General features: G+C 37.5%; 1 protein-coding gene across 1 annotated transcript in view; it reads right to left on the bottom strand.

Moving 5' to 3' along the window:
• Positions 1-25,421, bottom strand: part of LOC306766729 (polyprenol dehydrogenase) — a 32,059-nt gene extending 6,638 nt beyond the window's left edge. The window contains exons 1-5 of the mRNA XM_079254551.1: positions 25,289-25,421; positions 23,634-23,741; positions 11,291-11,359; positions 2,655-2,756; positions 1,294-1,501 (exon numbers count right to left, since the gene is read on the bottom strand). Coding sequence (XP_079110677.1) covers positions 1,294-1,501; positions 2,655-2,756; positions 11,291-11,359; positions 23,634-23,741; positions 25,289-25,394 — 593 coding nt within the window. The 5' untranslated portion in view covers positions 25,395-25,421. The remainder of the gene's footprint in view (positions 1-1,293; positions 1,502-2,654; positions 2,757-11,290; positions 11,360-23,633; positions 23,742-25,288) is intronic.
• Between the last annotated feature and the right edge of the window lie 1,077 nt (positions 25,422-26,498).

Genomic DNA, 26,498 nt, shown 5'->3' with positions numbered 1-26,498 from the left:
TGACAGCAGTGTTTGGAGCTGACATGATACTGAGCCAAATGGAAACAACAGTTGCACACTGAAGCCAGCAGAAATGGAGGTATGTATTCATGATGCCAGCACAGAGGTAGCAGGCGAGTGGAATCATCAGAGATAAAATGGTTTTCTGAAAAAAGATATAGTCAGGCCAAGTCTTGCTTTAGGTAAGTTCTTTTTTTTTTAAAGGTGAGTTCTTACAGGTATTATTAGATTTGGTAGAAATGGTTTGCAAATTTCACTTCAATAACATTTATCAATAATAATGATAATGTCATTAAATTGAAGTATTAGTAAAGGTAAGTAAAATTTGTTTTTCAAGAGTATTTTAAAATACAATGCACTACTTACTTTTAAATACTGTTATCCTCATGCTTGAATTGACAGAGGAGGAGCTAAGGGGAGCTCGGCTCCCTTAAAAACAAATAAGTTGCACTCTGAAATGTAGTTTTCTTTCAGGTTGTAAGGGATGTTGTTGTCAAGCAGTTTATTAAAGACACATTACGTGACTTTCAGACCATAAAACTTTGCATTCTGGACTTGTTCGATAACATAGTGACATCTATCATGTGTACTTCTAGAGCCGCTGCTACCCAGCAGCGTCCCGAGGCGGAGAAACAGCACTATACAACTTTTACATCTGGGACGCAATGTGAGGTTGCAGCAGAGTTTTATTTCATACTAGAAATCACACTGGCTGTTTTAAAACAAGCAACATCACAGATTCAGCAAAGAAATGCAAGAAGATTAAAAGAGAGAAAAGAGCAAAGAGTCATTGTAAGATCATCTTTCACTGGCTGTAGAGAGCAAACTGTTCAGGTAGGATGCAAGACGGATGCCAAATCTGGGGAAAAAAGGCAAAAGTTCTGTAGTGTGTCTTTAAATAAAAAGAATAGCATTAATTTGTCCTCATTGCGTCGATTCACTTAATTCAATAAATTTCCCAACTGACACAGGTGATCTGCTCTGTTTATTTCAGCACCGTGGACAGCAGCATTGTTTGTTTGTTGTGTACGATGAGCCATCCAGGCCGTGACTACGTCCTGTACTGCTTTTTAGGGTTGTTAAAAGAACTTTTTGTATGTGCACAAGATTTTTCTAATTGTATCAACTGCATAGAGCAGTAGCACAATATTTTTGACAGTAACACACTATATATGTATGTGCACGTGACTTTGGAAGTCACAGTACATGTCTGAAGGTTAGCCTCCTCCAAAAGCCCCTGTGTAATTCAAACCCTGGTTATCCTTCTATATCAATGTGCGATTGTGAACTCACCAGCAATTTAAGTCATTTAGCTTGATCTCCCCAATGCGATGGGCGGATGATGAAACGTTGATCACACGGGAGATATAACCACATTTCCCAGAATCCTTTAGCGTGTCCAGAAGAAGCCAAGTCAACAGGAAGTGGCCTAGGTAGTTCACAGCGAGGTGTAGTTCAAATCCATCTTCGCTCCGGCCCTCAGGAACCAACATCACACTTGCTTAAAACACATAAATACAAACATACATAATCACATGCTGTAAGGGTTCTAATCAGACATTTATACACACACACACACACACACACACACACACACACACACACACACACACACACACACACACACACACACACACACACACACACACACACAGTGGACATGAATGCCATTACCCTGAGTGTATTACTTCTCCACAGACATCTTTACCCCTTTCAGACCTGATAAGATACTTGTGTTATGTTCAAGGTTTTCTAAGAAGCAGCAACATAACCAAAAGCTTTTTTGTAGTCATTATATATTTTGACATGATTCTAATTTAATATTTGACCCATATTCTTGGCTGAACTGGTAAAGTCCAACTGAATTTGTACTGGATTTTTAGACACACTTCACCTATTTAGGTTGACCTTTAAAATAAATCTAATTTTACGTTCACCCTACTTCATCCATTACACAGCAGGATTTGCTGTTTGCTAAGTTATTATCCTGCTAGGACACCAAATTGTGATCAGTTTAAACTATATAGCTGATGGAAGAAAATTATCCTAAAGATGTGGGAAGTCCTCATCCATTTTTACATCTAATCTTCGAAATTTACAATAAAGTTATACTTATGGCTGAAAATTTCAGCACCACTGCATTAAATTCCCTTTAAAAATATTTTTTAAAAAACATTCAACTACTTTACATCAGCTATTCATTTGGTATTTTATCTATAAAAAAGGATGTTTATGGTCAAAAAGTCTTTACAGAAAAGAAACAGCTCAACAAAATCACTGAAACGAACCCTCAGTATAACAACATTTATCTGGAAATTTCCACAAAACCAAAACAAGTCTTTAAACACTAAAAAAATATAAAGGTGCAGGAGTAACCACAAATGGATCAGATGCTTCTATGCTTTTTAATCACACAAAATATAGATGCTGGAACTTGAGCTTAAATTGAAATATGAAGCATATGCAAAATCTAAAGCTGCGTTTAATGCTTTCAACTCTCTGCACAGCAATGTAATTTTGATCACCTGACAGCAAGAGAATTACACTGCTCTGCAAAAGTCTTTTTAACTTTCCACTTACTACACACCACTTTACATATGCAAAAAGCACTGTCGGCACATTTTTTTAAATGCCCCTACTGCCCTACTACTCACCATTATTAATCAGAAGATTTAGTGGCAGGTTCCTCTCCTTAAAGCTCTGGGCAAATAGACGGACAGACTGCAATGAGGCCAGGTCCAATTTTCTGAATTCCACTGAAAAGGACAAAAACACACACAGAGGCACACAAGTCAGAGCTATTGTGCACAGATTATGTCTGCTAGCAATTTTGCTGGTAAAACATCAAAGAGTATATTAATCATCTCTTTCAGCTGCCACGATGAGTTTTCCAACAATACTCTGAGCCCTTCGGTTGCCTCAGCATATTATATCAAATCTAATACTTCCTAATTCTTTCTGAGCTTAATCAAAGCTTAACATATTGTTATTTCAAGTCTAATATATGACAAGACACAGGTGAGAGGCAGATGCCCCGTTGCTTGTTTTATAGCATGCGATGAGCGACTCTTTGTGACTTTGTGAAAGTTTCTGTTTATTAAGAGAACACACGATGAACAATGCCTTCCTTAATAATGTGACAGATATCTTGCAAAAAATCTTTTAGTGACGTATGTTCAAAAGGACACATAATAATGTGGTATTTTCTGGCATTTACATGCAGATGTGATGCAAGTATCTTCTATACAAACTAAAGGTTACAAAACCTGAGTTTATGGTGCTCTGTGGTCCCAACATTTATCCAACTTTGCTCATTTCAGATCATTTGCACATGTCAACACATACTCGTCTGTTCCCAGCCATCACATTTGTAGTTAAATCTCAATCTTACCTATATTTTATAATGTACAACACAGCAATTCTGTACAAGTATTTTTTTCAGTATCAGCTGGTAAAAAGTACTGACTTTACAGCAAAAATCAGGATAGTACCAAGAATGCAGCCATCAAATGAATATTCAAAATTCTGCTAAATCTTTGCTGTTCAACACTAAATGTTTTCTGTCACTCAACAATAATTCATATTAAGCACCATCCAGTCATAATGTTTCCATATCAGCCTAGTTAAGGCTGAAGAATCAGAATTGGATCTCCCACTGTTTGCGATACCACAAATCAAATCACAACCTTTATTTAGATTCTGAGTGTGCACAGACAGTTTTTCACTTTTTAATCCTAGACTTGGACTTTTCAATTCCAAAGTCCCTCTACTAATACAACCACTTCACTTTGTCTTTGGACCAAGTGTTTTATTTGCTACCCCTAGGTTTTCCTTCTACCTCATTTGCCATTTAAACAAATAAAAAGCAAAATGGTAGATAGGACTTTTCTTTCCACAGACTCTCCAGTAGTGGAATTTCTTCTGTAGATCCACTATTCATTCATTCATTCATTTATTCATTCATTCTTCAAACCGCTTAATCCAGTGAAGGGTCGCGGGGAAACTGGAGCCTATCCCAGCAGTCTTTGGGCAAAAGGCAGGGTACACCCTGGACAGCTCGCCAGTCCCTCGAAGACTATTCATTCATCTGTGTTCATAATTGAAGGTAAATGTTTTTTCAAAGATAAAAATAATGTCTGTAATGCACTTTTTCTGCTTGCAGTCACAATGAAAAAAAGGTTTGAAGCCTTGAAGTAAAAAATACACCAATCACAAAAATACTTGAATACACAAAGAAAATGCAGAACAGCATAGATGCACTGATTGGTAGTTGCTTCCACCAAATTATTGTTTTCCTACTGTGTGCAATCCCCATATCTGCAATAACTGCCATGTTTACAGAAATTTCAAGGGAAATCATCAGACTGAACTACACAAAAACAACATGGCTTTCCTTTCTTTTGTACTGGTCTAGTATTTCACAAGGTCATTCAATTTGACAAGTATACCTCAAGCGCCATAAAACCTTGGGATTATTCACTTGGTTGGGTCTTTTTAAATAGCAGTGTCATATTATAAGCCTTAATCCTAACCTAACCCCCAAAATACAAAGCAAATTGGGCATGAGCTCTGCCCCTATAATAAAAACCCTCTGGTTCCTGTGCTTAGAATGGCTTTTTTTAGTCTCTGGCAAATCTTTTTTTTTTGGATGAACAGCTTGTGTCACACATGCACACTGCAATTTACAAGAAGACAGCTACTTTCAAGCAGCAACACAATAATTGTATTGTACTTTTATGGCTTCAGGAAGTCTGAAGGGGGTCAAATATAATGGACAAAAAGAGGAAGAGCACTGAGAGGGAGCAGAGGAAGGTTGAGTTGATGGAACTGATAAAAACAAGAAAAAGAAAGGTTGCTGAGATAGATGAGCGTGTGACTGTCCCCGATGAAGCTCTGATAGCAGCCTTATCTCCTCACAATGCCATTCACCTCCTGTTGAATGTGTATAAGAGAGAGGAAGAGAGGGAAAAAGAGACAGAAAAATGAGGAAGAAAGAAGCAGACAGAGGAAGGTCGAGCATCTGAATGGCCATGAGTGTGTATTTCCCTGAGTTTCTGTGTGGGTGAATTTAGACAGTAAATGTAGCAGCAAACAAATATGAATGTGTGTACATGTGCATTAGCCTGAGAACAGGTGGACTTCAGTGTGTGTGTTTGAGAGCATGTGTCGTGCCTGTCAGTCCTCTGGAAAGGGCCCTCATACATAGAAAGCCCACTGGGAGAGATGCGCCATCGATCAAGCGTGAACATTGTGTTTTCGCTATTGAAACTGGCAGCAACTAAAACTTCTAAAGATACAATTTAGTCATTTTATTTGTTATTTTACTGCTATCAAAATGTTGAGTTTTCTTATTGTTTTACCCTGAGATTACATCATTTAATCCAAATCCTTTCTTAAGAATTTAATTAAGGTATACAAATCTATCCCTGTTATAACTGATAGAAATCCTCATTATGAGCTTTTTTGTTTCAGGTTAGAAGCCAAAGGTGGCAAACTCTTCTCTACAGCAATTTAATTTTCAATTTAATAAAAATTGCCACAGTTATCTCTGAAAAATCAGGTGAGATATTCATACAGAGGGTCACCAGATTCAACTTTGCAAAATTAAAATGAAAAAGTAATGAAAACAACCTTATTCATTAAAAGCCAAGAGAAAACAGAGTTAAATGGATCCAGGTTTAACTTCTTTAGCCCCAGATTATTTCTGGAACTTCCACCTAAAAAACATCTGTTTATTTAGACAGTTAACAGTTACACAATTGTAATGCAACACTTAACAGCCTTAGACTCAATCGACATGACACTTAAAATAAATCTATCCAATGTAAAGACTTATAGTTGTAATCACCAGGACAAATTTATATTTGAGAAGCTCCACACTTAGCTCTCCTTTATTTCAGGTCAACCAGACTGACCACCATACTTAGAATCTGGAAATATGGGAAAGCACAACTTAAACTTATCAACTGAATATAAAAGTATTAAAAGTCTAGTATGAACAGTAAAGCATCTGTGACATTCTGTTTTTCCTATGAAGCAACATCTATATTGTCTTGCCACAGACTGAACCAACTGTTTTAAAGGAAGTCAAAGTCAAACTATGGTTTCATGGAAGAGCAGCATTTTACAACTCGGTTTCAGTGCTTTAGAACTTTTTCATTTCCTTGTGTGCTTTTGTGTCCCAATAAGTTGCTCTTTGTATCCCAAGCAGAGAAAAGTTGAACAATATCTACAATTTTGAACATGAAATGTGATTATAAATAGTTTCTGCCACATCAGTAGACTAAGCAGCACAAGAGTCACTGAAGAAAAAAACATTTTTGTAGATCAAAATCTTGTTTAGCTTCGAATAAAATATGTTTTAATTGAAATTTACAGAACAACATTACCAAACAAAACTGATGGCTTTACTCTACATACGCTCTGCCCAGTGTCTGTATGGAAGGTGATTTAATTTTCCTAAACCAATCACAGACGGGCTCCCAGATGGGCAACAGTATCGATAACACACCCATGGTGCTGACTATATATATATGTATGTATGTGTATATATATACATATATATATACATACATATATACATACATATATATATATATATATACATACATATATACATACATATATATATATATATACATACACATATATATATATATACATACACATATATATATATACATATATATACACATATATATACATACATATATATACACATATATATACATACATATATACACATATATATACATACATATATACACATATATATACATACATATATATACATACATATATACATACATACACACACACACACACACACACATACACACACACACACACATATATATATATATATATATATATATATATATATATATATATATATATATATATATATATATATATATATATATATATATATATATATATATATATATATATATATATATATATATATATATATATATATATATATAAAAAGAGCCAATAAGGAGAAAAAAAAAAAGTCAGTTCAGCCAACTACCGTAACCATAAATCCGCAGTTCCACCTGGCTTTAACATGCATCTTGTGTCCCAATTGTAGCAGCAGCAGATCTGATTAAGCTGGATTACACATAAATCTGACATTAAAATGCACCACAGGTAAACACATTTAATTTTTCCTTTACTTGCCAACAGACCTGTGATCTTGCATTACCCGCATACTTTAAAGGTGACAGAAAACACCCTGGTGTCAATTAACTGATTTAGGGTTACGTTCTCTCTTGATTTCATTTTGCTTTTAGCTCATGATACTACACATTATGAGGAAAATTAACTCAAACGTTCCTTTAAATTCCAGTTTTCCTCCCAATAAATCCTACTTCTCAACACTACTGTCCTAATTGAAAAAATATATATATGGTAAAGAAACGGTCTCCTATGATACCACCTCTTGTAACACCCAAGGAAGCAGATATAAATACCGTAGGTTTCCTTTGAGCTGCTGATAAACAATGCTGTGAATTCCAAGAATATTAGCTCTGGGCAACATGCCAAAGTTAGCTCCTCCACAGATGTTTTTATTCAGCTGATGTAGGGGCGAGGAAGATGGCTGCTGCTTCAGTCAACTGCAGCCTTTGCTCTTAATGGGATGATACTCACCCTTATCAAGACAGTTTTAAATTTAAATCTATGTGTACTGTGAAGCTGTCTCTCATTTATTTACACATGATGTTCTGATCATATTTACACAAATACTGCTAAGGTAAAAGCATAAACTTTCACAAGGTTAGTTTCTTGGATATTTGAATTCAGTTTGGAGCCACAGCACTTGGGTAACACAACACTATTTGCAGGGAGGGTGCATTTAGGTTACCTTGGCTGAGAGAAAATGTAATGTATGTTAACCAGAAAAACACACAGGTTGCCTTGCTTCACACTGATAATCTAGGCCTATGGCTGGAGGCACAATGTGTTACTTTCAAATGCACCGTGACTAAAGTTAGTGGACAGACAGTGCTGCCTGTGGCAAAAATACAGAAATACCCAGTATCTGCATCCGTGTGTGTTTATGTGCGTCAGCGAATGTTCGTAATTTAAGGTAAAATGCCCTAACTTCATTGACTAGCGTCCAATTGCTCTCTGAAGTCATTATCATATCCCTACAGGATTGTTCCAAAGGTTTTCTAGGGACAGTGCCTTTTTTAGACTAGGCAATACCCTGCAACATAAAACCAGCTGGAACAAAAACACCATGACACATTTACATATAAATATACCTGCAACTAAAATCATACAACACAAAAATGTTCAAAACAGAACACACAGTGAGGTAAAATTGTGTTCTTGGTTGGTGACCGCCCTTCACTGCTGCATGACGGGCAGTAGCTCTGATTGGAAATCTTATAGATTGTTAGACTTGTTTATCATGATGAGGGCCGCTTTTCAAACTGTTGGATAAAACTCTTCATGGTCACAACATGGAGGCCAAATCAACTAAGAACAACTAAGCAAAGTCTAAAGACCATTGGACAAAAAACACCAATGTTTTACAATAGAAGACAGAGGAAAAAAAGACAAAGCTTATCTTCTCTAACTTTTTGGAAACAACACAGATGAAAGTTTACATCTGTGGGAAACAAAAAACAAAGAAGTGGAGATAATGATCAACTATAATAAGTTAATGACCTTTTCTCCTTTTACCAAGCCCGCACTTTTGAAAACTCCTTTTGCTCCAGCGGTAAAAGTTTCACGTGGTATACCGGTTTAGAGTTTAAGGAAGGGATCCTCAATCCCGGTCCCCGAGGTCCAGTGTTCAACAGGTTTTCCAAGTGTCTTTGCTGGAACAAACCTGGCTCGGACTCCGATGAACTCTGCACATTTCTGCTAAGTACACATTGATTGGAATCAGGTGTGTTGCAGTGGGGACACTTGGAAAACCTGTGGGACACTGAGCCTTAAGGACCAGGATTAAGGATCCCTGGTTAAGGTTATTATCCAGATCTGACTAAACTTCATTTGAATAACATTGCTCAGCACTTCCCAGATGTGATTTAGATAACCAAGAGAAACAAAGTAAGCTACTCTGGTTCACTGTCAAATTCCCTCAAACGTTGATTACAATGAATCAAATCACAAATCCATGAGACTAATTTTATTCTAAAGATCTGAGAGTCACTGATTAATGTTTTGCAAAGGTGACGTTTACTTGAAATGATGAGATTTTGCAGTTATAAAGATATGACACTAGTTGAAAAATAAAGTCAAAATATTCAGAGTGACTCCAATTAACTATATTGTCTATTCAATAAAACATATCAGGATCATTTATAGTGAAATTAATTTTTTAATCCCCACACTAGTGACACCCTAGAGCGAGCAGGTAACCCTCCCTCCCCACCTTAACTGTAGCCTACATGTCTATTATGAGCTGTCGCCCACTGCTCCTAACAGACAAATGTACACACACTGGGAAGGATGCCAAAGGGCGTTTGGACAGAGATGTTTAAAGCTCTTGCCTCACATACTAATGAGAATCCATTACTGTCTCATTCAAACACACTCAAACGTGCACACATCCACACATTTTCATTCAGTGCACAAGCATCTGGCCGCAGACACCCCCTTGTCCCGTATGCCTCAGTGCCTGCCAATTACAAAAGAAGTAATCAATTCCACTACGGCCTCGTCCAGGGAAATCGACTTCAATGACACAAGCTACATGGCTGCTGTCTCTGTACCTGACAGACACTTATACACAAGCAGGGACCCGCCCGGTCAGCCCTCTGCTGCTGCTTTGCATTGCGAGGCATAGTGAGATGTAGCAGAGTGCGCATCCCTTTTGGCACTGCTATATTTATGACTAAATTTCTGCAAAGAAGAAATTGTTTGTATGCTAAGTGAAATGTAAATAGAAAACATAACTCAAGGATTTGTAAGAGGAAGCGATGAGACACCATGGGATAACGTACCTAAGCCCACATAAAAATTGTTCAAACGGCCTGATTTTGATTGAGATGAAGATAATATGCAGCAAGGAAATAGTGGAAATGTAATAAGTTTAATTTTAGTTTAGGTTCACTCAGACTTCAACAAGTCGTACTCTGTGTTTTTTGGACAACCTGATTTAAAATTGAATCTCCAGGATTTTCATCTCCCGTTTGAAAAAGAAAAAAAAAAAAGAAAAAAAAAAAGAGAAGAAAACAACATGTACTTTCAAGGGTGCTGACAAGTATACTCAGTAGCTGACCAGACTTTGGCTCATGTAAGAGGGTGGAGAAAGATGCTGCAGGCCACAGATGGAAGGGGGAGAGGGAGAATGCATTCACTGTAAGAGGTGGTTGAATAAAATATAGTTGAAAAAATATATATCTAAAATGTTAAAAAAAAAAAAAAAAAGTATAAAAAGTGTACAGAACCTAAACTTAAAATCAACTACCTGTAGCTAAAATCTCATTTCTACATGACTGCAAGCGTCTGAACATCTTTTGAGGTAAACTACGAGTGACACACAAGGTGGTAAAAACTCAAGGCCATTTGGCACAGAAAAGAATAACTTATGAGACCTCTTCGTCATGACACAGTGATGGAATTTATGATGCTGTGAAGGTCAGCCGATTCAATTTCTCAACACTGGAGTTACAGAGAACCCTGTAAGCTTCAGTCGATGGAGTGATAAATCTCTGCTATCATTTGTTTCTTTTTATCTCCATCACGACTCTATGCCTTCATTTCTTTCCCATCTCCTCTTTCTTCCCTCTTTTCCTTTAATTTATCTTTTTGTCATACTGTCCTCTGCCCTCCATTTCTGCATCTTCCCTCTTCTTCTGTAAAATGTTATCTAGTTATTTATTCATCATAATGGAGGCAACGTCTGGGACTGTGGTTAGCACAGTCGTAAATGGAAGATTCACGGTTTGGACCTGTTGGTCAGCTGGGGCCTCAACATTTGGAGACAGGTACAGCTAATGGTGTGGTATTTATTACCTTCCATATTTTTTCATTCCTGCAGCCTTTTCCCGTTAATCCCTCTCTTCATCATAGGGCAGCAACGACACCCCAATAAGTCCAGTGTGGAAGCCTGATGTGTTCTTCTGTGTGCATACCTGCAGGTGTGTAGCTTTGCATGTGTACTTTATAAAAGCTGTTAAAAGCGAGGCTGATGCACAAACTGATGCAGCTCTATCCTTTCTCTCTAAAACTTACATACTCTGATACTCATATATTCTTGCTAAAACAAATACACTTGAGTACAGGCACTGTGTGTCTTTGTGTATAGTTAATGTGTTTGCAGTTTTACCTTTGGCTGCCTTCTGCTCTTCACAGATCCTTCTGACGGCTGCAAGACCCTCAAGCTCATCCCTTCCACCTAAAAGAAAATGAGACACACAGATGAATATTATGTCTGACAAGCCCTTCAAGGCTTTCAAAATTCATGCTGGTTTTTTTTTGTTTTTTTTTGTCTGTTCTTTCATCTTGTAAAAAAGTAAAGCAAGAGGGATTCTTTAAATTCTTCTGAGTGCATATACGTCCGTTTCGCCCTTCAGGAAAGTTTTTATCAATGTCAAAAATTCAGATTAAATATTTCTGCTACTTTAGTAAAGCTCATTTATTGCAACTGTAGTTTAAAGACTATGTTAAAAAAATTAAAATGCTATTGATTCTAGTCTGAATGCGTATTTAGGAATCTTTTATGATGCTCATGCAACCACAGTTTTAAGTTTTATGATACCTTTAAAGCATTGTGCTTATAATGAGTAGGTATTGCAAGGGACTGATATCTTCGACTTAAAACATTGACACTCATGACTTACAAAATATTTGTGTTTATGGAGTGTAACTTTCATTTTGACATGAAAGGGGCTCTTCACCTGCAAGGATGTCTGTACATTCAACAAAACATTTTGCTCCTTCATCCCAAGCCTCCTCTGCTTACAGCGACAGCATTTGATCAATCCTCTGCCTTTCCCCTGGGGGACCAAGGATCACAAGAGCAACAAAAATCCCTTAATGGCTGCCTCAGTTGCCCAGAGAAAGCTTGATTAGAAAAGATGATTCAGTGTTGGATGGGAAAATTTAATATGAAGTCAGGCAGGTTACAATTTGTGTTGGGGAACAAGTAAGAAAGTGTGTTGGGGTAAAGTAAATTCTATTTAAAAGATCCTTTTACATTAAGAAAGAATCCAATACTTTAAGAATAGTGCCTCAGCATCTCAGTGCATAATAGTTTGGATATTTTCAATCTTACAAAATAAAGTTATTAAAACATCCTGAAGATAATATCGGAGTCCATGTGTAATGGAAAAAGTCAGGTTCTCTTGTGGACTGAAATCACCTCAAGAAACCCGTTACCCGTTATCGTTATATAAACCATCACTGCATCCACAAATGAAACTTACACACATGCCCCCTATTTCTTTTTTTTTCTAATTGTCACAAATATAAAATTCAAATAGAGGAAAAAACTGCTTCTATAATAAACATTTCATGTACAATTTCAGCTAAACATAAAGCTGGATTTTAACTACATTAAGAGCACCAGTTCTAAATCAAAGGGAAACTACTAGGCACCAACTCAGCAGGGGTTTCCACTTTACTAACCCCCCCCTTCTAATCTGACAGCAGTTTAACATGCCTTTCCACTGGACAACTAGAAGCTTGAGCATGATTAATGCAAATACTAACACAGCACCAGGAGAGAAGAGAAAGATAAATGTGTTATATTTCCCCCAAAGATCAGTTAAATTATTATTGCAGTCTTTAACTCTTTTGGCACCAACTCCTTTTAATAAAATGATTAAATAATTTTTAACACTGATCAGGTCACACAGGCTCTATGGATGGATCAGATAAGTCCTTTTCCCTCCAAACTACATGACTAATAAAATAATATCTGACCAAAGATCTCTCAAATAGTTCAGGAATTCCATCAGTCCACATGAGCAGATAAATGTAATATAAAGAGTTTTAACAATGTCACTGTTTTGACATAATAAATAAGATATCATTCATTTAGCAAAAGTCAAGCCCTTAAAGGAGAAATGCAGCCGCTGATTCTGATTTAAGATGGGATTTCCATTGGCTATACACAAAGAAGTGTGTTAGATAAATAAGATTTTATTATATTATCCTGTATTTACTTGTATTGTACACAGGGCCCCTACATTTTGAAACTGGGATTTTGAAACTGTCCAAACAGTGCAAAAATACGGAGATCACATAATATACAGAAAGAGGGACAGACAGATGGTGCTATCTGACAAATACAAGACACAGCTAAACTTATACTCACGCAACAAAGTTAAAGAAATAATGAGTCACAAAGGAGGTTAGACAACAAAAAATTATTAGAACATTTATCAAATGCCAGAGTTTGCTGCATATAGTTACAGAAGCTGCATGCACACATTAATGGCTTTTCCATTTTTTTCCCCTCCTAAACTCAAACACGCAAATAGGAAACACACACACTCTCATTTCCTTTCTGGACGCACACACAGACACACTAATCTTGGATTATCACACAGGGCTTTTCAAGGGCGCAGCATCATTTGTCCTGATGCACTGCGGTTCAAGCAGGGCTGAAGGATGCAGCTCCTCTATGCAACATGCTGTACAGGTCACACAAACATACACATGCAGAAGATAGAAACAATAGTAAATATTTCTGCCTTTTTAGCAGTTGCCCTTCAATCTGTACTTTACTGACTGGAAGATTTCACTAAATAAAAAGTACTACAAAATGTTAGAATGTGATTTTTTTTCATGTGCAAGCTCCATGATTTATTTACACAGAGAAAAAGTTGGAAAAAGCCTGTGTTGCCATTTCTGGCAGTAGACCAGATCATATAAGGGAAGCTCTCTGTAGAAAAGTTAGCATGTGTTCACATCAGCACGGACACAGTGGTTGGCACAAACTGCTGGATAAGAACGGACAACAATTAGACCTCTTTTTCAGTATCAACCAGAAATGATTGATCACATTAAAGCATCTTGAATGAAATCAAACGTTGATCTTCCTTTTTCTATCATTAGGATAAAGTCCTGCAGGATAATGAGGTACGTCTTTTTGGCAACTGCATCCCTACATAACTATCATCACCATAGCTGCTAATTTCAAAGATGTCCTGAGGAAATAGCTTACCTACTAATTATTTTAGGATTAAATAATTAGCCTAATGAAACGGTTTTACTGCAGCTCAAGTTAAATAGATAAACTAAACGTAACACAGAGTAAGTCAGGTCATTCACATCGGTAACATTTGTGTTCAAGATTTAAATGGGATTGTGTTTGGGAAGTATCACCCTGAATAAAAAACAGTCCTTTGGACCTAGTGGTTTGTGTCCGTCACAGATCCTGTTATAGTATTAACAACTACTGTACAAAAAAAACGTATGTGGACAATTCGATAACAGAAAGATGTTTGCAGTGGTGTACTCTGTTCCTCTGTATTTACTGGAGCTCTTCCTTTACTATGTAAAATTTAGGAAGGGCACTACTAATGCAGTGTGCGGTGGGCGGGGCTGCTTTGGTGGTCCCGCTCCCAACATGATGTGGTTACTTCTTCCCAATTTTAATTGCAAACAACACACACTTCACAATCATTCATAAGCTGGGAGGGAGGGGGTGACAATGGGGTCCTGCCACGCCCCTATTTCTGGGGCTGTGCCGGAGGAGTTTGGGCGGGGGAGTGGTGCTGTTCAGGGGGCCTGGGTCTGGGCTGGCCTGGCGGGGGTGGGACTGCTGCTGGCCCTGGGTGGTGCTGGATCGGCTGCATGTGTGGAGTGGTGGGGGGGCATTGACAGGGGTGGGGGGTAGTTGTGGGGCCCTGATCGGGGCCCTCCTATCCCCTGCTCCCCCGGGGGTATCTCACAGGGGACACGTTGGGAAAGAAAGGTGAGGGCGTGCATGAGCCAATGGATGAAGTGCTGACTGAATGTTAGGGTAGAGGGGGGGTGGGGGGATCAGGGTGAAAGAATTTAGGAAAGTGGATGGCCACTGGGATAGGAGGAAGGGGGGGTGTATGCAGATGGGTGGGGGTGCGTATGTGGGGTTATGTTGGTGGTACAGGGAAGTGATGGGGTGGGTGTACAATGAGGACTGTGAATGTGGATAGAGGGGTGTAGGGAGGTGTGTGTGTGTGTGTGTGTGTAGAGTGGGGTATGCGTGTATGGAAGAATGGGTGATTATAGAGGGAGCAGGGATGTGTGTGTGAGGGGGTGTGTGTGTATAAAGAACGGGGGTAGGAGAGTGTGAGTTTGAGCGTGTGTAAGAGAATGGGTGTATAGGGTGTGTTTAAGGAGGAAGTGTGGATGTGTGTGGGTGTGGGTGGGGGTAGGTGGGTGGGTGCGTGTGTGTGTGTGTGCGCGCGTGTGTGTGTGTGCGCGTGTGTGTGTGTGTGTGCACATGTGTGTGCGTATGTGTGTGTGTGTGTGTGTTTGTGTGCGTGGGTGCGTAGAGGGTCTTGGTGCTCGGGGAGCGCTGCTGGTGCACTGGGGTGCGGCCTGGCTGCCGCTCGGTGGCGGTCTGGGGATCCCGGCCCTCCGTCGGTGTGGGCTGGGCCCTCTGCCTGCGGGGGTGGGGGGTTGCTTCTGGGCTCTTGGGGCCGTGGGGCCCGCGCTCTGTCTGCCCTGGGTGGCCGGTGCCCGGCGGGGCCGGTCCTTGCTGGTCCGGGCCTGCTGGGGCCTGTTCCCCCTGACTGCGGGGGACTCTGGCTGGGACCCCCCTCTGCCTCCTCCTGGGTCGGTGCATGGCTGGCTCCGGGGTGGGGCGGTTGGGGTCTGCGCCTGGGGATGGCTGCCGATGGCCCTGGTCTCGGGGGTACTCCTGGCGTGCCTCTTGCCTTTGTGTGGGAAGGGTCACACTGGCATGATCACCTTTTCCGGAACACGTTCCACTCTGCATGTTCTGCATGTGACACAGTCACCGAGTCGTCACGCAGTTTTATTCACTAACAGCAGCTAGTTTTCTCATTTCTGTTTGTTTCTCATTTATATTTAACTTTTTAGATTCATAGTTTAGTTACTATGATATAAAGTTGGCTTGTATGTGTATGTATATGTGTTAATACTGGCAAGTGCGTATATGTTTGTACGTATGTATGTGTGTGTATGTGTGTGCATAGAGGTGTGTGTGTAAATGTATGTATGTGTATATGTATATGTGTACATATGTATATATTTGTGTATATATATATATTATGTGTGTATACGTGTGTGTATATGTATGTGTATGTATGCGTGTGTATGTGTGTGTATATGTATGTGTGTGCCTGTATGTGTGTATGTATACATCTGTAGGTTGTTTTCTTTCTTTTTGTTTTTGGGTTATTTTTTAGTTGTTGTTTTTTTCTCTCCCTTTTCTCTCCCTTTATCTCTTTCCCTTTTCTTATGAGGTGTTTCTTCTCCTTTCTCTTTCTGTCTTTTGTCTGTCCTCTCTGGTCCAGCAGTACAAATTCTACAATTCAAACAACAATACAAAATAAACATAGAAATAAAATAAAAAATCAGAAAGTCAAGGGGATCATTATATCTATAAAGCTTCCCTTGGCAGAGAAAATTTGCTCAGCAGAACACAGCATCCAGACCATCATTCTGCTTGCCTAAATGCTGGACAAGACAAAAAAAAAAAAAAAAAAAAAAAAAAAGGAAGGGCACTATGTTAAAAATCTCATATTTTAGGCCTGTGGTACATTATTTGCTGCTGGCTGTGTCATTATTTACCACAGAAAAAAGTAAGTCCTAAACTTTGCCCTTGAAGTGGTTGCGACAGCTACAATAAGGAGGAGGCATTGCAAGGAGGGGAGAAAATTTCTCTCCCTGGTGGACATAATCGTAACAAGACAAGGTAGGCTACTCTGAATTGAACTAAAATCCTTGGATTTTTAGCTATGATAACAGATAGTAATCTTTCATGTACTGTTCTTCTGCCTCCTTTATCATTATTATTATTTTCTAATCTATGTATCTTGACTTTTGTAGCCGAGATTAATATAGCTTCTATTGTCACCAGCACCTGGTCTTGAGGTTACTAATGGATATAAGGTAATTAATGGGATGAGTGCAGTGTTACATGAGGTTCCAAACTTGTAACAAGACTCTTCGAGCAGAGACTTCAAACCATAGCAGCTTTATATTCATTTGGTTTAATTGTCTGAAACAGCTGTCTTTTACACCATTTCAGGCTTACTAATAGCTGAATATTATTCATGTTGAATTTCTTTTACCAATTTGCTTTTTGGGCTGGAATAAATAACATAATTTTTATGTGCTGTCCAAGGTGCTGAATTGTGAAACATTAAGAAAAAGGAGAAAGTCTAATGAGCATTATGTAAGGTACAACTCTATTTAATGAAGTACACAGATAAATGTATTACAGAGAAATGGTCAAGCTGGAATACTTTCAATGGCTTAATACAGTTGTTTCCTTCAGAAACAGAATAGACTTTCATGTGTGTGTGTGTGTGTGTGTGTGTGTGTGTGTGTGTGTGTGTGTGTGTGTGTGTGTGTGTGTGTGTGCGTGCATCTCTCTTTGACTCATCTTCATGTCCTTGTCTGCTGTCATGCTGTGGGGTTGAAGTACTCAGCTGTTGTTCATTTATTTGGTTGAATTAGCGCAGCAATACCAGGCCTCCCCCTGACACACTGGGTTCCCCTCTCTGAGCTGTACCAGACTCAAATTGTGCTACACAAAATTTAGATGTTAAATATATATATATATATATATATATATATATATATATATATATATATATATATATAAATTTGGTTGTTTTGTTTTTTTAAATAAAACTCAATTTTTGCCAGTTATTTCTTCTCAATTCAAGTAGTTGTGAAGAGTATGAAATGAGCTGGGGGGGGGGGGGGGGGGGGGGGGGGGAACTAGCTCACCTTGTGTTATTAATCAATCGAGTGCATGAGCAATAAGTGATGGGGCCTCTGTAAAATACAAAAACAGTTGTCTGGATAAAAGTGAGCCCTGTGATAGACTGGCCACCTGTCCAGTACCCCACCTCTCACCTAAAGGCTGCTGGGATATTCCTCCAGCTACCCCACGGCAATTAATCAGACTAAGCAGTACAGATAATGAATGAATGAATTGATAAAAGTGCTGCACCAAACTCTACAATTGTAGATTTTATTGTTGTGGATGAAAAACATGTAAAAATATGTAAGATGTCATGGAAGGAAAGACGAAAATAAGTGGTCAGGGTCAATTTTATGGACTGTTGTGTTTGTTTAAAAAATAACTGAAACTTAAAAAAATACACCTCTAAGCATAAATAGCTAGTATGCCCATCTCAGCAAATCTGACACTTTGTGTTAAAAATGTTATCCTGCAGCTGAAAAATATTTGGAAAAAAAACAGCAACATGTGATCCTGCGAGGGGCTGGCAACTTGTACAGGGCGTACCCTGCCTCTTGCCGGTGAATTGCTGAGATAGCCCCAAGCTTCCTCACAACTGGCATAAGCAGTATAGTAAATAAACAAATGGATGACCACTTGGGATTTTTAGTGAATCTTTGACGTGACAATAACTATGTCTACTCATTGCACTACTGTGGCATCAAACCCAGCAGTTCCACTGTTACATTCAGGTCTTGGGATCCATTATACAGTCATTGGCTGTTTTTATTTCCATACTCTTTCTTGAGGCTACTGCAATGGCACCAGCTTGAATAAAAGGCAACTAGTTATTCTTTTTTCAGAACCTTGAAGATGTTTCATCTCTCATCCAAAATGCTTTTTCAGTAAGCCAAGACACCCTGAAATATACTTCTAAGCATACAACCTTGGTTTATATCCCTTAACATTTGACTGCAGGGTCTCAGAGCAAACATCTCATACAAGCACTGAGCTAACACTCCACTATGCATCCACTCCAACATCAGAGAGGGATCCACTTCAACATTAATATTCTCATTTGATGAATTACCTCAAGATCAGAAATGGAGATACATGTTAATCAGTTGTGGGATCAGCTTAAAAACACATAGGATTGTCTGAGACTAACAATAGCTACTTGACCAAGTTCTTCTATGTTTCATTTACATAGCACTCTCTAATATGTAGCAAGTCTTCTTCCGCTATGATACAGTCAAGTGTAGTGGAAATTATACTACACTTTAAGGAAATACAAAAACAGCAGCAGTTTTATTTTTTTCAGACAACGACCTAGTGAGCGAATGCTCCAACACCATCACGACTTGATAGAAGCGGTGAAGTAAAGGAAACAATAAAGTTATATTTATTCAAATTGCCTCAACACAGCGACAGCTTGTGATGCACTTTACATGATTTTATAGAGCAAAGAAGCAAAACAAGAAATAGCAGGCAAACCAGGTGAGTTTCTATGTGAACTTGGGAGAGGAAGGTGATTATTTCCATACTTCTCTACTTCAGAGAATATAACATGCATAAGTGCTATAAAGTGTTAGGTTCCCATCACAGGAGAATTCACTTCACTATATAGACTTTAAATGAATTTGTAGGAGAAAAATATCATTTACTGTTGAAAGGCACCACAACCTGAAGTTGGTATCTATATAATATGAAAAACGATGATAATAAAAATTGCTATTATCATTTTGTGTAAAAGCCTACAGGTCTTGAAGAATTAGACCAACTCACTATAACTGTATAGCTACAGACTAAAAGGATGTTGAGAAAAATTTGATCTTATTAGTTTTATTGGACACTAAAGAAATAACTTCAGATCTTGAGGGAGTTTTCATTTGAGCAGATGCTAAAAGGAAACTCATTTAGAGAAATCTTGAAGGAAAAGGAACTGCATTTCCTCAGGAACATTTATTCCCAGCGGAGCCCTTAAAACAGCAATAGTGAACAATTAAAGAGGGTGTCATCTTGTTTCACAGCGGAAACAACAGACATAATGGATCAGGCTGTGAAGAGACACATTATGATTAGCTTTGTCACTGTAAAAGATCAATTCAATGGTTGCTGTTCATTTGTTTTACCAATTTGTTTAACAAATCATTGTTTGCTTTTTGTACAACTGAGGATATTTTTATTCAAATGCATGCAGATACCTTTTGGATGGGGCAGTATGGGCCATAAATAACGTAGCTTATGGACAGTTCAATGCAGTAGATCTGCTCTAAGCTACTTTATCACTATTCCTGTATGGCGAACATCAGCTATTTGTTTAGGTCCATTCCATTAGTTACAATTGAATCTCCCCCACTTTGGAGGTAGAATCCCAACAAAATCCCCACAAAACCTCCTAAGTTCCTATGAGAGAATGACTAAATTATCATTAACTTTATGAAAGAAAAAATAGACAATAAATTCATTTCAGATAGATTTTAGCTTCATAAACCAGTTTTTTCACGCTGGTGTGCCTTGAAAAATGGTCAGGTGTGGCATAGAAAATGATCTCATTCGAGAGACTTTGACAAGAACAACTATTGATAACATATTGTTAATATAAGCTTCAGAGTTTGTGATCTTTTCAGTGAAAATAATGTACTTTGGTTCAGAAAAGGTTGACAAACACTGGCACAGACACACAGCACTGGAGGCTTCAGAAATAGTGACAGAAAAGCAACATGAAACTTGCCTCTCCTTAAGAGGCTACATTTGGTGAAATAACAACACACTGACTAGTAAATCACATATTTCAAACTCGCAGTCCCAATTAGCCCAAAACATTGCAACAATAACAGTCTTGGTAAGATTAACAAAATACCGCAATTTTACATCTAAGCCCTCTGTCCTTTAGCAGCATCCTTGAAACAGCAAGACACCGCACAGAGCCCTTAAGGCTAGAACACATCAGCGCCAATCCTACGAACTCCAAAACTATAGATGCAATTTGTGTTCTTGGCCAAAACCACAGTTGAAAAAATTATTGGATTTTTAAAATATGATACTATGCAACTGTTTTAACTAAGTCCAGTACAACATGGGCTTTGTGGGGAGACTGAAGCTAAAAGTCTCGAATGCTCCCACACTAAAAAGGTCATAAGTCAACCTTAAACAGTAAGTGAAACTGTTTCAAATGTCAGTGTTGTGCTGGCTTTAGATGTATGAGCACATTTCACAACATTTTATTTGTACACTATGTTAAAAGGCATTTAAGTGGGCTAACAGGGATTTCTATTATACTATACAAAGTTATATATGTATATGCCCCACTAATGTGACCCATTACCAAGATAACTGGCTGTGGCCAAAGAACCTGCAGCTCGGTCAGCTACAGCTATTTTATTAGGTCTAATTAGTGGAGGGAAGTGAGGCAATTGCTTAACATGATGTTAAGTGATACAAAGTATCTAGTGTCCAAAGGATGATGCGAAATTTTGTTTCAAAGAATTGTAGTCCACACATAGTTACCTAAATTGTTTTTATTGCAAGAAAGATTATCTGCCATTCACTCTAATTATTGTCATTCTAAATTGTTCAACTCCTCCAGTGTCTCCTACATCCGTCATGTCTCCTTTATTTCTCTTCTGCTGCGTTCCAGTGTTCAAAATGATCAAATTTACCAAATAGGTTCACGTTAAATATAAAATTCCTCATGCTTTGTTTACTGTCTTGCCATTGGGATAAATAAGTACCAGACCAATAATTTAGAACAATAAGGCTATTGAACCAAAACTTTTTTTTTATAGATATCCTGCAACAATTTTTAATCAACAGCCAGCAGCCAATCAGAACCGAGTATTCACCCAGACCATGGTATAAACTAGGGGTGTGACAATATGCTTTCGTCCCTGTTCGATTTGATTCCGAGCTTTTTGAGTGCCGATCGATTTAACATGCGATTCTTCCATATAATTTTTGTATGTATATATGTGTGTTTAAACGTGTTAATAAATAAATAAATGACTGAATAAATTATATCAAATAAATTACATTTAACAAATCATTATGTCAATACTTCACTTTCAATTTCATTATCTATTAGCATGGTCATGCTCAATTTTATAATTTATTTATTTAATAATATATAAAATAGCTCTACATATTTGTCTACTTTATGATTTCCTGTCTACTTTATTCGGATTTGAAAAATAAAAATAATAAAAAATCTTATTCTAAACATATCTTTATGACATTATTCATGTCATGCAAAAAAGGACATTTTACATAACGGGTTGCAAAAGAAACCAAAATATAATTTCCTTCATAATACTTTGATGTTTTACATATAAAAGCATATTCAACAAGGAATATGGCTAAACTAATTGTTTGAACAATACCAAACCCTTATTTATGCAAAAAACCTTCCATAATCCAAAATTTGCATTTAATTCCAAGATAGATAACAGTCTACTAATCCCAGCAGACCTCAAGAACTCCTAACATCTTCTCACAGAGGAGCACCATACATACTTTGCAATGACGAAAACAAACCATTGACATGCTATTTCAAACCTTTAGTGGGATCAGTGAGGTGTCAAGAGGAATCTTAATGCCCTGTTGACTATCTAAAAATAATTAAGCATCTCCAAGAGGGACAGGCTTCAAGTATATGCAACAGGTCAACATCTGTAAATTTCTTGTATGTTTAGGGATCTTCTTTTAAAGGTTTAGTTACATTCAACTCCCATTTAAAGTTTTTATCACAAAAGACTTTCACAAATCACCCCAACTAAAATGGTTTTTAAAGTAAATATTGGAATATAATTTTTCACAGTATACATTTTACATGTACTAGCTCTGGGAAACATAGGTTGTGATACTTTCTTTTATCTGTCGTTGGTATCTCATCGTCATCTAAACACCAGCCACATTTCCTTTTGTACGCCACATTTGGCCTGACTGTGGAACAGCTATTTAAAAACCAATGACAGTGGTTTCAGCTGTAATTGAAGACACTTTTATCATGTGTGCTTCCGCCTGCACATCTGCATGAGCTGCAAGTGGATGGATTGATTTATCAAGTTTGCCACCATGAAAAGATGGTTGTGACCAGCACGCAATGTATTTTTGAGGTGATAATCTTTTGAGATATAATTTTAAAACACACAATTTCACCTATGAAAGCAATAGATTACCCCTTGTAGTGGTATTGGAAAAGCAATGTGTTAGAAATTCTGAGAAATCTACTTCACTGGAAAATTGAAGTCCTTTCTTCTGAGCAGATAAAAGAACTGATAAATTCCCCGGTTTTAGACCTGAAAGGCCTCATCCAGAGCAAAGGACAAAGACTGTTCACAGAGATGAAACTCAAGGAAGAACAGCAGGAAAGAAGAAGCTTGTGAAATGAAAAATACTCCATCTGCAGTTTGAATACTAACAAATAAACTGTTTTGTTTTTTTTTTTTGTTTTTTTTTTTATCTTTTTAAATTTTTGTCCATGTGTAACTTTATATTTTCCTTATTCTTTTAGTTTTTGGTTTTTATTAATGTGTTGAATCTTAATCCTGAATCTTAAATTTTATTGACAAAACTATTGCTGCTGGAAAACAGCATTGAAAATGAAAGAAAGATTAATCATTTCTGTGTGTCATACATGTCATATAGGTTATTTATTGCCATTAAACTTAATCCAAATCTAAATTTAACACATTTAAATCCAACGCTAAGAGACATCTCACCAAATGTAATTGTACATTTAAAGGGTTGCATCTCCAGTCATGTTAGCACGTCAGTGGAGGAGTGAATTATACTATACCTATGATAACATGTGTCCCCAGTCTGGCCAAGTGGCGAACTACCTCAAAGCCGATTCCCCTGCCACCTCCTGTCACTATGGCAACCGTGCCATCTTGTCTGGGCATCACTGGCAGAGGCAGAAGAGGACACAGATATCAGAGAGAATGACATTTGAAAGCAGATTTCCTTTCCGTTAGCCTCGTAAGTAGTCTGAGAAAGTCCAAGTTTTATTTATGTTTCTTTCTACTGAAAAACAAGGGTTTTTTTTTAACATCTTGAAAAATTTTCTCAACTTTATGGGATCAACAAAAGACTTTGGTCTGATAAAATGAATAAAATAAAAAGCAGAAAGTTTCGAACATAAGAGGAATAAATCCCCTGATCAACTCATACTGTGGTCAAATGTAGACGATAGTATTCGGCATATATAAAGCAACGGCTTTTTTTTTTTTGTTTTGGCATTTTTTATTTTTATTTTGTTTATGACTAAAGCCATCAACTCTGCGCTAGTTCTTGTACAAAAGTAATACAACATCAATAACACTAATAATTACCAGTTTGGAAGATTATTAAAGTTTAGGTTATTTGGAAAACTGTGATATTTATGCCATTGACATTATTCTTATTGAAAATAACTTTTCTTTACAACTGATGTCAGGTCATGAGAGACTGCATTCTATGCAATATAGCACAATTGTAATTTTTAAAAATGGTATTTATTATCAAACCTGATTACATGTAAAAGAGGGGCGATTACAGTTATTCTCTCAGCATTACATATTATATCTGTATATGATATACACACTATTTTTGAAAGGTTATAAAACAAGTTTTTGCTTTCATGGGATCTTTTTTTTTTTTAAATGATGGCTTACCCCATGTTTTTAGGATATCTAATGGAAATCCTTTCTCATTTTATCTACAATGAAAATGAAAAAATAACGTTATAAGTGAATTCTCCTCTCCCATCAAGAACCATTTATTAAAATCAGCAGCAAAGAAATAGCATTAAAGACTACACCTAGCATTAGATTATCTTTTAAATCAGGGGAATCTGATCAACTCTAAAAAACTGAAGATGATCCGCAGATTGCATCTGCAGGAAAATGCGTAGATGTTTCAAAAACAATTATGTGGAATCATTTCAATATTTGATCATAAAATTATATTAAGTCTATACTCTAGATTTACACTTCTCTGTTATTTGATAAGCACATCTATAAATGACGGCTGTGTGTATGTAATTCAGCACCCAAACACATAAGGCGATTTGACAGCTCAGTTTCCTCTCCGTGCTGCCATGTCTAGTCAGAACTGCCATCACAAAAGTGGAAACTGAAACCCGCATCATTTTGTGGCATATGTAAACGCACTGAAATGTTTACTTTGAGGTTTAATTGAACTTTAAAGTTATTTAAATTAATTCGGCAACAAATAACAATAGCCAGCACTTTTTCTGAGCTTGTGTTTCCACTCTGTTAACTAGCTAGCATGAGTAGCTTAGCTTTGGCGCAATACATTTCCAGAAGAAAGTAACCTGATCTGCGCACTCCTTCATTTACTTGTACGCTGTAAGTCAATGTGTCAAAATGCTGAATGACATTAAATAAATAAATGAAAACCTGTCAGACAAACATTTCGTGAAGCTGCAACTGAAAGGAAATTGAAACTAACCTGGGAGCTTCAAAGGTTTGTTTAACAGCTGAACCAGCAAAACTTTAAAACCAAGCAGGTAAAGCTTGATGGCAGGTAGAAGACGATACTGAAGTGTAGCCCACATCTTCTGCCATCAGCATGTCCTCAGCAGAGTGGGCAGCAGATTGAGACCAATAGAAACCCAGAGGGAAAGCGTGGATAAAAGGCTCAGTTCCAACAATGGGACACGTTCCAATATGAAGTTGTTCAACCTTGCCTCGTTACCTCCTTACTTTTTCCGAGGCTAACAATTAACAGCTGTTATTTATATTACCGAAATATATAATCCCTTGAAAACATCCATCACTTGGCTGGGCAAAGTCATCCATCACTTGGCTGAGTGAGTAAAGTAGTGCATGATGGAAGGGACTCATTGCTGCTGTCTGGGTGCTTGATGTACCATATGATCCCTTTTTTTTTGTAGATCCAGCATATTGCTTACTTCAGATCACTGAGTACCTCATTAACTGCTGTCAGCGAGGTTATACACTTCAGAAGTAACAGCCATATGACACACCAGTATGATCCATAATTTCCCAAGATAGACTTTTAAGAGCACGTGTCTGGGGTAAAGTAGCTCCAGCCTGCAGCATTGTGTGACAGGGAATTGTAACTGACTGCAGGTCAGGCTGTTAGGTTTTCTACTCCAGGGATCACTGAAGTCCATCCAACCAATTTCTTCTTACTGGAGGCCTTGGTGATAATGAGCAGGAGAAAACCAAGTTCCCTAAAAAGTAAAAAAAAAAAAAAAAAAAGACCTGTTACCTAAAGATTTCCCTTCTCAGTCTCTTTCATCAACTATAACTGTAGAGAAAGAAATTTATACTGGATGAGCTGAACAAATTCAAAGTTATGATGCAATTTATTTCAAATTATTTATTTATGAGTCAGCCTTTTCATGTCAAATACAATAAATGTTTATTTCTTTCTCTTGCTTTTCCAAAACATGTTAAAATGATGCTGAAGTATGACAAGTAAAATGCTGCATGAGGACAAGCGTGTATATTATTAATCTATTAAAACAGGTACAGTTTTATGACAAATTATAATATTGTTTTAACCTTTTCCTTTTTTTGTATTTTTTTAACATTGCCTGTGCCTAACCTCTCACTTTGATGATATTCTTTGGCTTTTATCTTTGCACTGCTCCTCTGAGTTTTCTCCATAGATTTTTGCTGATTTTTAGATT

Source organism: Telmatherina bonti, assembly GCF_933228915.1.
Source record: "Telmatherina bonti genome assembly, chromosome: 15".
NCBI classification, from domain to species: Eukaryota; Metazoa; Chordata; class Actinopteri; order Atheriniformes; family Telmatherinidae; genus Telmatherina; species Telmatherina bonti.
Note: the sequence above shows the minus strand (reverse complement) of the source record. Positions and strands in the feature narration are given on the sequence as shown.